General features: G+C 36.5%; 1 protein-coding gene across 1 annotated transcript in view; it reads right to left on the bottom strand.

The window, feature by feature from the left end:
- LOC107703008 (dedicator of cytokinesis protein 10-like) overlaps window positions 1-15,505 on the bottom strand; it is an 89,274-nt gene that overhangs the window by 23,684 nt on the left and 50,085 nt on the right. Inside the window, 21 exon segments of the mRNA XM_016505496.1 lie at window positions 370-417; window positions 528-594; window positions 721-835; window positions 960-1,081; window positions 1,275-1,392; window positions 6,150-6,266; window positions 6,369-6,547; window positions 7,417-7,449; window positions 7,580-7,676; window positions 8,116-8,199; window positions 8,441-8,587; window positions 9,372-9,443; window positions 9,529-9,642; window positions 9,935-10,004; window positions 10,090-10,208; window positions 11,090-11,182; window positions 11,271-11,354; window positions 12,593-12,630; window positions 12,632-12,713; window positions 12,815-12,907; window positions 12,998-13,063. Of these exon segments, the coding sequence (XP_016360982.1) occupies window positions 370-417; window positions 528-594; window positions 721-835; window positions 960-1,081; window positions 1,275-1,392; window positions 6,150-6,266; window positions 6,369-6,547; window positions 7,417-7,449; window positions 7,580-7,676; window positions 8,116-8,199; window positions 8,441-8,587; window positions 9,372-9,443; window positions 9,529-9,642; window positions 9,935-10,004; window positions 10,090-10,208; window positions 11,090-11,182; window positions 11,271-11,354; window positions 12,593-12,630; window positions 12,632-12,713; window positions 12,815-12,907; window positions 12,998-13,063 (1,958 nt within the window).

The raw sequence follows: 15,505 nt of genomic DNA, 5'->3' as shown, positions 1-15,505 counted from the left end.
TTATCTTGAAGAGAAGAGAAGAGAAGAGAAGAGAAGAGAAGAGAAGAGAAGAGATGAGAAGAGAAGAGAAGAGAAGAGATGAGATGAGATGAGATGAGAAGAGATGAGAAGAGATGACATGAGAAGAGAAGAGAAGAGGAGAAGAGAAGAGAAGAGATGACATGAGAAGAGAAGAGAAGAGATGAGATGACATGAGAAGAGAAGAGGAGAAGAGAAGAGAAGAGAAGAGATGAGATGAGATGAGATGAGATGAGATGAGATATGAGATATGAGATGAGATGAGATATGAGATGAGATGAGATGACCCTTATATTCATCCAGACGCACCGGAGCACACATAAAACACATCTAACTGAGGAGAGATCTTACCTGGCAATGTGACGCTTTCCAAGGAACCGGAAATGTTGGAGACAGAGTCTGTTTAAAAAAAGAAGTACGCAAAATAATGAAAACACACAAGGATTTGATTCCTTCTTTCTTTTTCATTCCTCCGTTTATTGGTGTTTATGAACAGAGTAGTCACTCACTCCAGGATATTGAAGAAATCGCTGATCTCCTGGTGGATCGCTCGATGCCAGTATGAAACCAGCACCACTGCAACACAGAGAGCACATCATCCTCACAACAGTGTATTATGTTACAGGTCACTATGCTACAGTATGAGATGTGAATATGTGCAATAGACATGTTCTTCCGAGGTTCAGTGATTTAAAGTCTCACCCTCTGAAATGGTCTTCATGATGTGCAGGAAACATATGAGCAGACTTCTGGTCTCCGCTTGATCCAGTTTGTCAAAGCGTGCACCAAACCCAATGAGAGACTGCGGCCTGGTAAACTGAATACAGTCATCACAATCATTGTTATATGAGAAAAATCATTCATTCATTCTGAGTTTCTGTTTTTGTTCATGTGTTATGTTGGCTCTATCTATCTGTCTGTCAGTTCATGTACTTGCTCACCTTTTCACATCCATCCATCTTCTCACTATTGCGGTCACTGTTGCTGGGGTTCGACTCGATGCTGATGAGAGAGCCTCTGGAGTCTGCATTGTTAGCTGTTGATACGGCCAATGAAGAAAAGGCTGGGGAAAAAAGCAAATCAGTATGTGAAAGACATTCTTCTTAGGCACTTTTATTTTTTAAAGGATGTTTTCTTCTGTACAATGACAGTTTTGTCGTTGTGATATCATATTCCAAATGTTCTGAAAGCATGACAGATTTGTGTGAGGAATAGACTATGAATAGAGGGTGACAGTCTAAGCAGCATCACTGTACCTGTAATGGAGTTGAGCACTTCCTTGGTTAAGGACGCATCCATCGAGTTCCCATGGCGTAAAACATGGGTCACCTGACCTGCTAAACCTACTCCGACACTGAGATCATCTCTGGAACCCTGTAAAGGAAATCTTATTACTCATTACTTACTAGGCCTCATGAACTACTTTTGTTTTTTACTTTAGCGTTGTACTGTTCCCTGAGGTCCACTTATAATGTCATCAAGAGGTTTACATCAAAAAACATAATTTAGAAGTAACAGGCTATTTTCTGCCCTGTTTTGACTCCCCTCATTGGAACGCTCTGTTTAAATAGACGTGGCAGATTGTTTAGCCACACTATTACATCATAGAGTCGTATATTCCACAAGCTGTCATTTTGGCAGACTGGCTTCAATATAAGCTGTTTTTAGACTAATGAGAAAGATTTGAGTTCTTAAACTTACAGGATGTTTTTATAATACAATGACCTCTTATGCATCAAAAGATCAAGGGAATTTTGATTTCTCAGTTCGTGACACATTTAACAATCACCACAATGGGAGAGCTGATGTAATTTCAGTCTAAAATAATGCAGACGTGTTTTTTTTTTAAAGCCTTGAGGTTGTGAAAGTGCAGATGCATTTTAAATTTTGGATTTGTGTGCAGTTCCCCCATCCCCCCCCCAACCCAAAGTAGTTTTAGTGAACAAAGTTGATAAAGTATCCTGTTTGATCACAATTTTTTTAATATTCTGACCATGTAAGTGTTTGTGTTCAAGGCTGTTGAAACGGATTCCTGCTCCTTTCCTCACTTCACTGTTACCCAGCACAACCAGAGGAAGGAGTCACTGCCAACGGACTGCTCACCCAACAACACAGCTCTTTGGTCTACTGGTTAATGTAATGGACTTTAAAGCATCTCTGCAAGTCTTCTACCAGACCATGTCATGCTAGACTGCACCTCCACCCCAAGAAGTTCAAAAAACAATGTTCCTTGGACATGTGGTTGGGACAGATGGTGTAGCAACTGACTCTGAGAAGGTTGCAACAATGGAGAGTTGACTGTTTCCAAAGCACACAGCTTCCCGGTTTGGCCTCATGTTACATGCATTTTATTAGGACTTCGCTTCCATCACTAGTGATCTTCATCGCACTGGCACTCCCTGACCAATAACTGTGAATACCTACACCAGCAATATTTGGGCTGGCAGCAATTCAAGCATTGCAGCATCCACCTCTACCTCCAATAGGGCAATAAGTGCAGTTATTCTCTTTTGTTGTGTTGGTAGCAGGGCTCTGAACCAGTTCAAGGATTGAAAACAAAAACCGGTAACTAACAAAATTTTGACAGGAACGTAACCAGAAACAAAATCAAATTTAATAGTTCAGAACAGAATCGAAAATATGAAATGGCCATTAACTGGTTAATAATTATTAATTCATTAATTATTTTATTGTTCCATTTAATATTTGAATTTTGCAGTCAACCAATCCCCAATTCAAGTGGTAAGGCCAAAGCAAATATGATGCTGATGCATCCAACGTGAACTCATCATAGGTAAGTCGCAATGGCAGTGCCCTGGCGTTAGTTTATCCGAGGATGTCACGAACCGCCAAGCATTAGGCCTACATTTTAGTGAAAATGAATGGCAGGTAGGCTAATATGCAGCTTGTTGTGTGTTTTGAAACCAGCAAAAATGGCAGGATAGTGTATTAGAACATGGATTCAACAAGGTCACATAACGCACCTGCAGCGCTTCTGGGAACGGAGAAATAGAATAAAACTATATACATAAAAAGGAATATATAGGCCTAATACACTCATGATTCACTTAAAATCATTAACAGATTAACAAAACGAAAGAAAAAAATGTGCTGAGTTTCGGTTCATTGTGATGCGATCCAAAGTTCACGGAAAGGAAACCGAGACGGCAGAAAGCCGTTTTGTTCATTTTGAAAAGCTTTAAAGATTTGAATGATGTTTTGCTTCTATCTGTGCGACCAACCAGCATTGGTATGACCATAAATTATGAAGTAACAGTTGGGAAAACAATGCAGTGATCGCGCCGGTGCCTCACACGCACTTACCACATATTTTTGCTAACTTGACATCACAGCCTGTTCATTATCAAAATAAAATACACAGTTAAAGAAACATAAAAAGTTACACTGCTCAATTTAAATAGTCCGTATACGCTCTGTGCTGTTCAGTGTGACCAGCGCCTCACTGCTGATATAGCCGATGTGAAGGATGATGTTTTGCCTAGATAATGCGAGTTAGTAGTATATTTTTATTTAATGCCATGTCAGCATCTCAGGCTATTTTAATGGCAAAAATGAAAAGAAAAAAAAATACAAGTATGATAATGCAAGTGAAGAACAAAGCCTATAGTTTACATAAATAATACTTTAACATCCAGATATGTCACGAATATGGAAACATTTGGATTCGTGCCGAATGAGAGAGGTTTCAATTTCGCTTTAAATGAATTAATTTAGGCTTGATGTTTATATAGCCTAGCCTAAATTCTGTTAACTTAGGATTTGTTGTGGAGAGAAGGGAACTAAAATAGCCTAGTTGTGTTAATAATGTTTATAAATTTGCTTTATTTACCGGTGTTTTAGCCTACATTATTTCTGAATGTAAAAATAAAATGCAACATACAGCCTACGCGACTCTTAAATCTTTACAAAGTACAGAAACTGCACTGTTGAAAATTTTTAATGACTTGTTACTTGCTACTGACTCAGGGGACTGTGCGATTTTAATTCTACTAGACCTTTCAGCTGCATTTGATACTGTAGACCATAAGATCTTGATTACATGCTTAGAACAATGTGTTGGTATTAAGGGTACTGCGTCGTGATGGTTTAGATCCTATTTGTCCGAAAGAACTTTCTCAGTTCATTTTGGAGACTTTGTCTCCTCAACTGCTTCTTTCACGTGTGGGGTCCCCCAGGGCTCCATTTTGGGGCCTATTCTGTTCTCCCTGTATATGCTCCCTTAGGACATTTTTTTAGGAAATTTGGTATTTCTTTTCATTGTTATGCAGACGATACGCAAATTTATCTGCCTTTGAAACGAAAAGATACTTGCTCTTTAGCGCCCCTATTGCAGTGTCTTGAGGAAATGAAGGCCTGGATGGCACTAAATTTCCTTAATTTTAATGAAAATAAAACAGAAGTTATACTGTTTATGCCGGGAGGTACTTGTGAGTCATCAGATTTGGACCTTGGTGAATTGAAACCACTTGTGAAGCCCTATGTAAAAAATGTAGGTGTTATCATGGATTGTGATTTTAAATGGAACAAACAGATTAACTCGGTAGTTAAATCTATTTTTTTTCTAATTGAGACATCTCACCAAGGTGAAATCTTTCCTGTCTTCTAAAGACTTTCAAAGAATCGTTCATATTTTTATTTCAGCTCGTCTGGATTATTGTAATGGCATCTATATAGGTATTTGTCAGGCCTCTCTCTCCAGACTGCAGATGGTCCAGAATGCGGCAGCTCGCTTGCTGACGGGTACATGAAAGCGGGAACACATCACCGCCGTTCTCGCCTCTCTTCACTGGTTACCTGTCCATTTTAGGATTCAGTTTAAGATTTTGGTATTTGTTTTAAAATCTCTTAATGGTTTAGCACCTAAATATCTGTCCGACTTGATCAAGCTGTATGCTCCACTAAGAGCACTAAGGTCTGCTGACCATTTGCTTTTAGTTGTCCCACGAGTAAAGTTGAAGAGCAGGGGTGACCGAGCATTTGCAGTGGCAGCCCCGAAGCTCTGGAACAGTTTGCCCCTCTACATTAGACAGGCTCAAACACTTGCTGTTTTTAAATCTAGCCTAAAAACTTAGTTTTATAGTCTGGCATTTGACGCTACATGAGAGCTGCTTTCTTTTATTGTCTTTATGGTGTCTTATTGTCTTCTTTTGTGTTGCTTTAAACTTAATAAAAGTATTTTTATTCTTTTATGTGTGTACAGCACTTTGATAAACACTTGCTGTTTTTTTGACTTTGACTTTGACTTATGCTTTTTCATCTCAAAACACAATTTATACGAGTAGGGTTTTTTAACCATGCAGTAAACATTTTTAAATATCGTGAAAAAATACTTTAATGTCTTTAAAGCATTGACAGTTTTTTCTTTCGTTTAATACATTTGGCCAAAATCAAGACTAAACGCAAGATACCAGATCAAGACTCACTTTGTGTTTTTGTTTCTTTTTGAGTAAAGAAAATGCTGTACCTTTATTATTGTTATTATTATTAAAGGCATAGAAAAAGTAAAAAAAATAATGTTATTAACCAGTATTTTTTCTACTCAAACTGGTTTCGGAACAGTAATAATACAGAAGAACGCATGAACGTTAAAATATCGATTCTGTTCGGAGTGTACCGATTGATTTTATTTAATTTTTTTTCTATTTTTAAGCCCTGGTTGGTAGACTACAGGGCCTCAGTGCTGCTCTTACACACCTTCCTTTAATAGGTAAGAAGGAAACTGGGATAGCATTTAAAAATGTAGTATTCTACATTTATGTAATGTAATGTTGGTGGTTTCAGAATTTGTTGTGGTTAAATGGGGTGGCCTGGATGAGTGTGAGACTCCCTATCAGAAATTTTGCTCCAGTATGGCTTTTTTTCTTTGCATTTAGTGTTGAAGGGCTTTTACATTGCTCTTGGTAATACCTGATTCTAACTGAACAATTGTGGAATTGTTAATAATAAATAATATAGTAATAAATATTACTCAAGTGTAGTAATGAAATACTTTACACCCCTGTTAAAACGTGAGATCTTGCTCAGCTGATGCAAGTTCTTGATAAAAATATATGAACAAATATTATTATATTTCATTTCAGTTGATAAATGAGCATCCTGAGCATGTGTACCTGGTCACTGGCCGTCAGGCAGATTGGAAACAGATCTCTGAGGAAAAAGCGAGGCATGTTGTCAAGGATCAGACCATAAAGTGGCAGGTACAGAGAGGCTATCCGTGCCTGTTTCTCCTACACACACACAAACACAATACAGTTAAAATCAGTTCACAGACTAACATAAATGGTGCACAACAACTATATACTTTAAATGTTATCACTGTCAAAATTCACCTTTATGGCATAACGGGAGTCCAGTGAATGTTTAGCCATGAGGTTCTTCAGGCAGGCCAGGGCGAGGTGTCTCAGGTCTTGCTCGTCTTGCAAAGCGAGCCCCAGCTCTCTCAACAACAATCCTGTGAGAAAATGTTTCCTGCAGAACTCTTCCGTCAAAATATACTCTGGAAAGTCCACTGAGAAATAAGACACAGAGAGAAACCACATAATTGATCACTATGCGCAGTGTGACAATGCATTTATTTTGTGAGTGAACATGTTTACTGAGATAGAATATGTATTTGAGTTGTCAGGTAACCTCATCATGGCAGCACGATGTGACTATATGACTGGAGTCTTGCTATACGTTACAGAATATGGTGTAAGTTATTGAAACTTGAGAGCTCTAACGGAGGGGAAGATTTTCTGTAAAATCAAATTCAATTTCTGTTTATTTGTCATACAATGTTTGACACAAAGATTTGGAATATACTGCAGGAGTGCATCTTTCAACAGATACTGAGAGCAGTAGAAGGACACTGAATCACAAACATAAAAAAGATTGTCCTAATAGATCAGCTTTACTCAACTGGAGCAATTAAACTGCAGCAATATTTTAACTGGACTCCTGTACTTTAAATGTTGAATGTTTTTGTCCATACTATGAAAGTAAATTGAGTTTCAAAAAGTTAACGTACAGGTAATCCAAGTCTTCTGAAGCTATATAATCACTTTGTCTCGAATCAAATACAATCATTTTGTCTAAAAAAAAAAAAAAAAAACGATCATTTTGTTTTAAATGAAATCAGTGTCATGATCCTGTGTTTTTGTGCTGTTGGTTTATGTAGTCTTTCAATTTTCTTTTCTTTTTTTCAGTGAACTGATTTTCTCATTCAAGTACATGATATTTGTACTTCATCCACTCATACAGATATGAGATTTTCCAACCCGTTCTCACTCGCAGGGTTGAATTTTATTATCAATCAGACTGAAAACTGCATTAAACTGCCACAGAAAACTTTACAAATAAGTAAAATAAGTTCAGTAAAAAACACTTAATAGTTACCCTGAGCACTTTGGGTTTCCGGTGATGCCTTGTCTGACAGAGAGAAATGAGACAGACAGAAAATCAGGGGGTGTGGTCTACAGTATGCTAATTAGGACTACAATGCAAGCGTGAAGTTTTGCGCATGAGACACAAAGAGGTGGCGCTCGTGGTGCTCCCTGACCTGTGATTCGTGCAGACGGGATGGGAAGACTCAGAGGGACATAGTGCTCATAGTTACACACTTCCCTTATGAACTCAAACTTCAGCTCACACAGCATCTGGAAAAACAACATTTGCACCCAAAACACGTTGTGCACACACACACACACACACACGCACACACGCACGCACGCACGCACACACGCACACACGCACACACACACACACACGGTTCTTTAGTGATAAACTTTGCAACACAGAGACGGTCAATGAATTCAACAGCCAGACAAAACACAAATAAATTATACATAAATACATGTCAGTCATTACATAACAAAAGTTCATCATAACCAGGATCTTTTAATGTGTAGTGTCACTGTTTTAATGCTAAAGCCGTGGCCACACTAGACTTTGAGCATGCAAATACTGCATCTTCGTTTGTATTAAATCAAGAGGTCAGTCAATCACGTTCAGATCCTCTATTGTTCACACATGCTCACGTCTAGTGTTACCACGGCTTAAGAGATACAGAAAAGTGAGAAAGTTTAGCTCAGGTACCTTATTGTCACTGGCTGTGATCATGTTTATGTAGTTGCTGATCAGTTTGAAGGTGAAACCTCTGTCCATGAATGTGAAGCACCGCTGAGGACGGGAAATGCATATCTTTTAATTGATCACGGAAACAAGTTTATAACATTATTATGAACTATTCAGGCTGTCCAATTTCAAATGCATGTACAGTACACTATCACACACAAAATACATAAACCTATTTATGTGCATTAAAATGAGTCCTGCATCTAATTTAATTATTCACTTCATTATGCACATATTTACAACATTTAAAAGTCTTAATTATCTCAGTTGTAGTGTGCTGTGTGACCTTCACAAAGGCCGCTATGGCCATATTAGCGCTGCGTGTCTCCTCTGCCAGCTCTTTATTCTTCCAGAAGATGTGATCGGACATCGTCATGATCAGGGTCTCCAATCGACTCTGGAAAGTGCCAGGAAATCGCTGCGGTCGAGGAAGCTGAGCAAACACATTTGTTACGCATTTCTTATTAAATAAACAAGTTTAACAGCGTGAAAGACACAGAAGCAGTTCTGTGCAAGTCACTTGATGTGCAGAAAAAACGTCTCAAAACATCTTTTATTTATTCGGTTTTATTCAGATTTGTTGGTTATATAAGGAAAATGGTAAAAGGTGATCACAGCTGCAGAAAATTGTGAACACAGGTCAAATATTACAGGTGCAACAGCTATAAACGAGAGAAAAAATTATTTGGAAAGTAAAGTCTGAGTATTTACAGCAATACAGAGTTTAGGACTGTATTGAGCATTTATAGCAAACCCAGTTTGATTTATAAACGCTTATCTAAATCACCGAAAAGCAAGACAGTGCTACTAATCGTGTATCTGGTGCATTTTACATTTAAGCTTATGTCAAAAGTTTATTTAAAATCAAACCAAGAGTTCTGAATGTGGTCACACTTTAGTTTGTGGAGCATTTCTCACTATTAACTACGACCTTTGCCTTAATAAACTCCTAATTACTGCTTATTAATAGTCAGTAAGGTAGTTAAGTTTAGGTATGGAGTTATCTAAAATATGGCCTTGCAGAATAATGCATTAAGATGTGCTTTATAAGTACTAATATACAGCCAGTAATATGCATTGGTCCTCAAACTATAGCGTGACCCTTATTATAAGTCATTATTTTAGGCTGACCGACTGACTACAGTTAAAATTACAACAACAAAAAAAAGAATAGGATGAATAAAGCATGAATTCACGTCTGCTGACTCAGTATTTACCTTAAGCTTATTTGAGTCCAGCAGATGCTGCCCCATCGACTTCACTATGATTTCGAGAAAGAACCACGAGAACTGCAGGGAACCCAACAGATATCAGTCGACAGGCTTAAAAACAGTCCATGACTTCTGTAAGAGAGAGATGGTGATGTTAGCTCACCTTGAGGATATTGCGTATGATCGACTGGTCGTTGCTCTTCAGGTCAGAGGTCATGCCCTTGGCCAACTCTTCGTGAACCGTTCTGAAGCCACACGCTTCAGTCTTAAAGACAAACTGGATAAACAAAAGAGAAACACATCCGACATGTTTCCACAAGAACAAAAACAAAGCCTTTACCGTCTCTGCACCAGCAACTTTATTTTCCCTGCTAGATAATTTCTTCAGATATGTCAAATGTCGATATGTGCATTTAAAAGAAATTGGATTTTAAATTCAAGACTCAACATTTTAAAGCTTTAAAATGTAAACTGCAAGAATCTGGCTTCAACCGTACCTAGCTATTGGCAGCAACATGCATGAGTGAAATGATACATCGGCACAGTTAGGATTGTGCCATATAATGTACCTTTATGTAAGAGTGCAAATAGTGGCCCAGGTTCTCCTCGTGGCACTTAGCTAAGATGTGGACCAGGACCCTGATGGAAAAGAGGTTTACATGTAATGTTAAAGTGAGAGTTGTTGACTGAGTGCGTTCAGAAGAGCGAGTGATGGGTTTTGTACCTGGTGGTGCTGGTGGACACTTCGTCAGTGTCGTTTTGAGTGAGCACTTTAAAGAGCTGGTTGAAGATAACAGGAAGGAAGCGAATTATGACATGAATCCTCTCCATACTCAAGAGGCCCTGAGAGCACAAAAAAGAGTTCATATAAAAATATGGACTGAATATTCACCTAAAAACGTTGAGGAATTTTCACAGGCATTATTCAAACATATTTGTGACCCTGGAGCACAAAAGCAGTCTTAAGTCGCTGGGGTATATTTGTAGCAATAGCCAACAATACATTGTATGGGTCAAAATTATAGATTTTTCTTTTATGCCAAAAATCATTAGGATATTAATGTTCCATTAAGATATTTTGTGAATTTCCTACCATAAATATATCAAAACTTAATTTTTGATTAGTAATATGCATAGCTAAGAACTTCATTTGGACAACTTTAAAGATGATTTTCTCAATATTTAGATTTTTTTGCACCCTCAGATTCCAGATTTTCAAATAGTTGTATCTCAGCCAAATATTGTCCGATCCTAACAAACCATACATCAATGGAAAGCTTATTTATTCAGCTTTCAGATGATGTATAAATCTCAATTTCGAAAAATTGACCCTTATGACTGGTTTTGTGGTCTAGGGTCACATATGATGAATATTAGTTAAACAATACCTACACATAATTTCAAACTTTAAAAATGTGCATTTTGATTTCACTTCAAAAAAGAGAGAGAGAGAAACAGTGTAGAATAGCAAAACACACAATATATATGCGTTGCTTAAAAAAAAGAAGCCTAAATTTAAGCAAATTGTACAATTTGGTCCCTGTCTTTAACTGGATCTTGATCTTAAGTGGATCTTGACTTTACGTAATACACATTTTGCAATCAGCTACATGTCTGTCTCTGGATAATATATTTATGAATATGTATAAAATGGGTTGCATTTTTAATTATAATTCCGTTTTGACAGATTTTCAGCCCCCAGTTAAGGCCCTGAACACACTTACTTTAAGGCAATTGAGGAAGTTTGAGGTAGGAGCTTGAGAGAGGTCTGCCTCTCGTTTTTGGCACTGCTGGAAGAAGCGGTTTAGATGGGGGTCCTGCAAAAAAACCCACGGGAATTATGAAATCACAAACATGAGCAAGATAACTGTAAATTTTAATCTGAGACTGTGGCTCTTTTTTTACCTGAGTATAAACTGTAGAAAGCACCAAAGTGGACACTTTGAAGATCGGCTTCCCCCCATCGACCCACTTCACATCCGAGCCATTCTGCAAGAAAAATATGAAAAACAAACTACTATAATATCTCGCATGTGAATCATCATTATTTGTCTTTGGGTCTCCTGTTTTGAAACATTTGAAACTTTTTTTACAGCTTTTATTCTTATATAATATCAACATGTATTGATAGGCAGTGTTACAGAAAGTTACTTTTAAAAGTAATGCATTACAATATCGTGTTACTCCATAGAAATTAACTAATGGTGTTACTTTTTATGGAAAGTAATGCATTAGGTTACTTTTTTGTTACTTTTTGTCACCTGGGCTGGGCTTGTTTTTTTTGTTTTTTTAATAACAAAAAAATCAAAAGTTATATTTTTGGCAACTGTAAGGGCCCTTTCACACCAAAAGCTAAATTTAATGCCTCTGCACCTCACTCCCAATTTCTTTCTACACTGGGACAGGAGACCTGTCAGTGAACAAATGGGAAAACAAAGCAACTGGTGTTACTTATTTGCAAAAGTAACTCAGATATTTCATTGTAAATTTTAAAGTAATGCATTACTTTACTAGTTACTTGAAAAACGTAATCTGATTACGTAACTCACGTCACTTGCAATGCATTACTGTTGACGGGTTTTAGGATGGGTATAAATGTACATGACATATGTCCAAAAATATATTACACATACATATATATTTGAATGGGCTGGATATACAGTATATGTTAATATATTAAATTATTCCAATTTCTTATAGGTTTCATATATGTTTTTACTTCAAATGACCACATACTTCATATATGGAAGTGTAATATATGTACATATATTAAATTTGCATATGGGGCTACAACAAATATAATTTTTGCATTCCCATTTGCTCCAACAGAAAAAAATAAATCCACAACTTTCCAAAAAAAAAATATCGCGAGTTTCATTATATTGGCCAGAAGATAGAGATGTCACATTTGCTATCACTCTATTAGAAATAGTTTGTATGTAATTGAATGCCAAGGTTATATAACACAAAGTATAGAGATATAAATGTACATTCATTTTTTGCTACAGATTTATGATGTTAATAACTCCGGAAGCTTCATTACTGTCAGTGAAAATGGTCTGTTCTGATTTCTAGTTTATGTGACCTATAAAGCTGCCTTTGAATCACTTCTATGTCTTCATCCTTACTTTATATCTTCATCATCATCATCATACTTATATCTGTATTCATCTATTTTCTTTTTCTAAACTGTCTGTTTCTATGTTTTTCTGGATTCTTGCACTCACTTTGGTGGATGAGGGCTCTTTAATGTGTAGATATCCACGCATTGATGTCACAGGTCACATGATAGAAGGAGAAGAGTAAATGGTGTTTCTCATGAAGATGTGTGGGCAGCTCAATCTTCACCTGAACAAGCATATCATAACAAACAGTAAAAGACCCATAACTTTCGTCTGAACGTAACCTGCAAAAGCTGCTAAAGCACTTGAAAAGAATATTTTGCAAACCTCATCACAAAAGTCTGGGTTCTGTGAGTGATGCAGAACTGTAGAACAGGCAGTCGTGGTAAAAACTGGACCTCCTGGCTTTCCGTAGATGCACTGTGGAAATGGATTTACAGCATTTATATTCACGAGTCAAATTTTAAAGCAGATGTTGGTGGAAACTGATGGAAACTTGTGTTATGTTACCTTAAGTGGCTTGGCGTGTTCTTCATCAGAGCTTCTGATCTCCACGTAAACGGCGATGTTTCGAGCCTAAAACAAGAACAGACACGGCATGACTGTACACTGCATGTTAACAAATGAAGACCAAAACAATCTAAACTGAGCACATCTGAATCCTTCATTAGACCTCAAGCAACTTCAGCATGCTCAGTCACTCCACAACGGCCGGTCAGAAGTTAAAACTTAATTGTGGTGTAAAATATTTAAGCCAGTACTGCACCAATAAAAAATGGTTTCAGCATAACTATTAGGGCTGGGTAAAAAAATATCGATATCTCAATTTTAATCGATTCTCATTTTTACGAAACGATATCGATTCTTAAATGCCAAGAATCGATTAGTCTAGCCTGTTTTCAGTCCCATCCAATAAATCGCAATAAGAATTCGATTTGGTACTTGTAATATGAAACAAAGTCTCATATTTCAAATTCTGTCCATTGTATTGCAGTATTCAAAGCTTCAAACAGTAAATGCCGTTTTGGCGCTGTTTAATGTGAAGTGACAGATCGCTGTAGTGCCTCAGATCAACAGACGCACGTGAACTGATCATCTCCTCCACATTAATACAAGTTTCAACACAAAATAAACATGACTAAATATCCGAAGGTAAGTTAAAAGAAAGAGTACAACTTTACAATCCATATCCTGTCTCATGTAATCGCTCAATCAGTGTTTCAGCCGCGCAAAGACGTCAATATAACAGCTTGTATGTCACGTAACGTCACATTTACCTCAGAAAAACATATTCAGTGACCATAAACTCATTAATCAGCTAGAAAAATAAAATGTAGAGAGGGGCATTTTGCTAAATATATGCACCATATAACATATTCATTATAAGTTTTACTGTTCTTCAATGTTTAATTTGTTTAAATAAATCTGTCAAGTTTTTATGACAGCCACCATTTAAATGTTTATGTTTAAAAAAAATGAATTGAAGTAGAAATATTATTATGTAATTTTAACTTTATTATTATAAAAACTTCATTAAGTGTAATTTAAGCAGTTGTACAGCCTAAAATTTTTTTTAACCTTCAATATTATAGTAATAGTATACTATAATTTTACTATAAAAATATTATAGTAATGTAGTACCAACTGACTCTCATGTATATTTTACAGCATTTTACAGCATTAGTTGAGAGATTTTATATATATATATATATATATATCTAGAATGCTAAATCTCCGCTGTGCGTCAGGTGGTTCTTTGCCTCTGTCATGACGAGAATACTTAACGATGCATGAATCAATCCGAGTTTTAAAAAACATCAATACGTCTACATTTTATTGCTGTTTTTTATGTTAAATGTGAAGAATGACGGATGCCACGGACTTTTTTTTCTTTTTTTGGCAGAGTAGCCTATAGGTGGAATTTTCACATTAACTTCACGCAATATAACAAGATTTTATTATCGTAATTTTGACTTTATTCTTATTAAATAACTAAATCTTATTTATTTAGTTAATTTTCAACGTGGCACTAAAATGCTGCCGTATGCTACTGAATGCAAACACCATTTTGGCACAGCGGCCCAAAAACCAATCAAACAAACAAAATAAATAAAAAACAAACAAAAAAGTAAAAAATAGTGAGGGGATATTTGAATTATTTGTTAATAAACTAGTGTTTTCTGAGTCAGTATCGCAAAGATGAATTTGACAAACCTGACTCGCCATCTCCTCATTGGACATGCCTTTAGAGAGAAATGCCTCTTTGCAGATTACATAATGAAAGAGTTTTTGTTTTCGATTTTAATTATTTTGTTTTAAAATAGTAATTTAAAGCATTATATAGATATATTTATCATGACGGTAAGGCAAGTATTCGCTGAGTTTCAGTTCATCATTGTGAGGCGCTCCTGCTCAAGACCAAGACGACAGAAAGCGCATACTGTTTGTTTTCCTTATTTTACAAAAGCACAAGGTTTTGTTGATATTGTTAGTGCACACAAATACAAGTAGACTTTGCAGTTCCGAATGAGGTATACTCTTACCTTTATGAGCAAAAATGACGGCGTATTTTTAAGCTTTCACTGTTATTAAAAAAATTGCAAGTGATCGCGCTGGCGTCTCCATGTCCTGCAAAGCGCGCTTTAGCTTCCACTCTCCACACAAACTATTGGATATGCGCCTAACAGCGCTCATTTATCTAGGTTAAATGTTTAAATTAATACTGTGAAATGCTTTAATACTGTAAAAGTGTTTTATGTCTATAGATTTTATTTTAGGCAAGTCGTCGTGTTGATTTGAGAAGGCTAAATTGATCAAACATGCTCAACTCACTGTCAGCCGCTGGCCGCTTGGTCGTTCCTTTAAAAAATAAAAACCTGAATTTAACAAACATAAAATGTTCCAAACATATTTCTAAATTAACTTAATAAAGAAACTAAAAGAAATATTACCACTTTGCCATTAAAAACCGAATCTGAACTATTTTAATAGCTGTGTAATGGGGAAGAGAGAGAGAGA

The sequence above is a fragment of the Sinocyclocheilus anshuiensis genome, unplaced genomic scaffold (genome assembly GCF_001515605.1).
Source record: "Sinocyclocheilus anshuiensis isolate Anshui unplaced genomic scaffold, SAMN03320099.WGS_v1.1 scaffold482, whole genome shotgun sequence".
Lineage (NCBI taxonomy): Eukaryota > Metazoa > Chordata > Actinopteri > Cypriniformes > Cyprinidae > Sinocyclocheilus > Sinocyclocheilus anshuiensis.
Note: the sequence above shows the minus strand (reverse complement) of the source record. Positions and strands in the feature narration are given on the sequence as shown.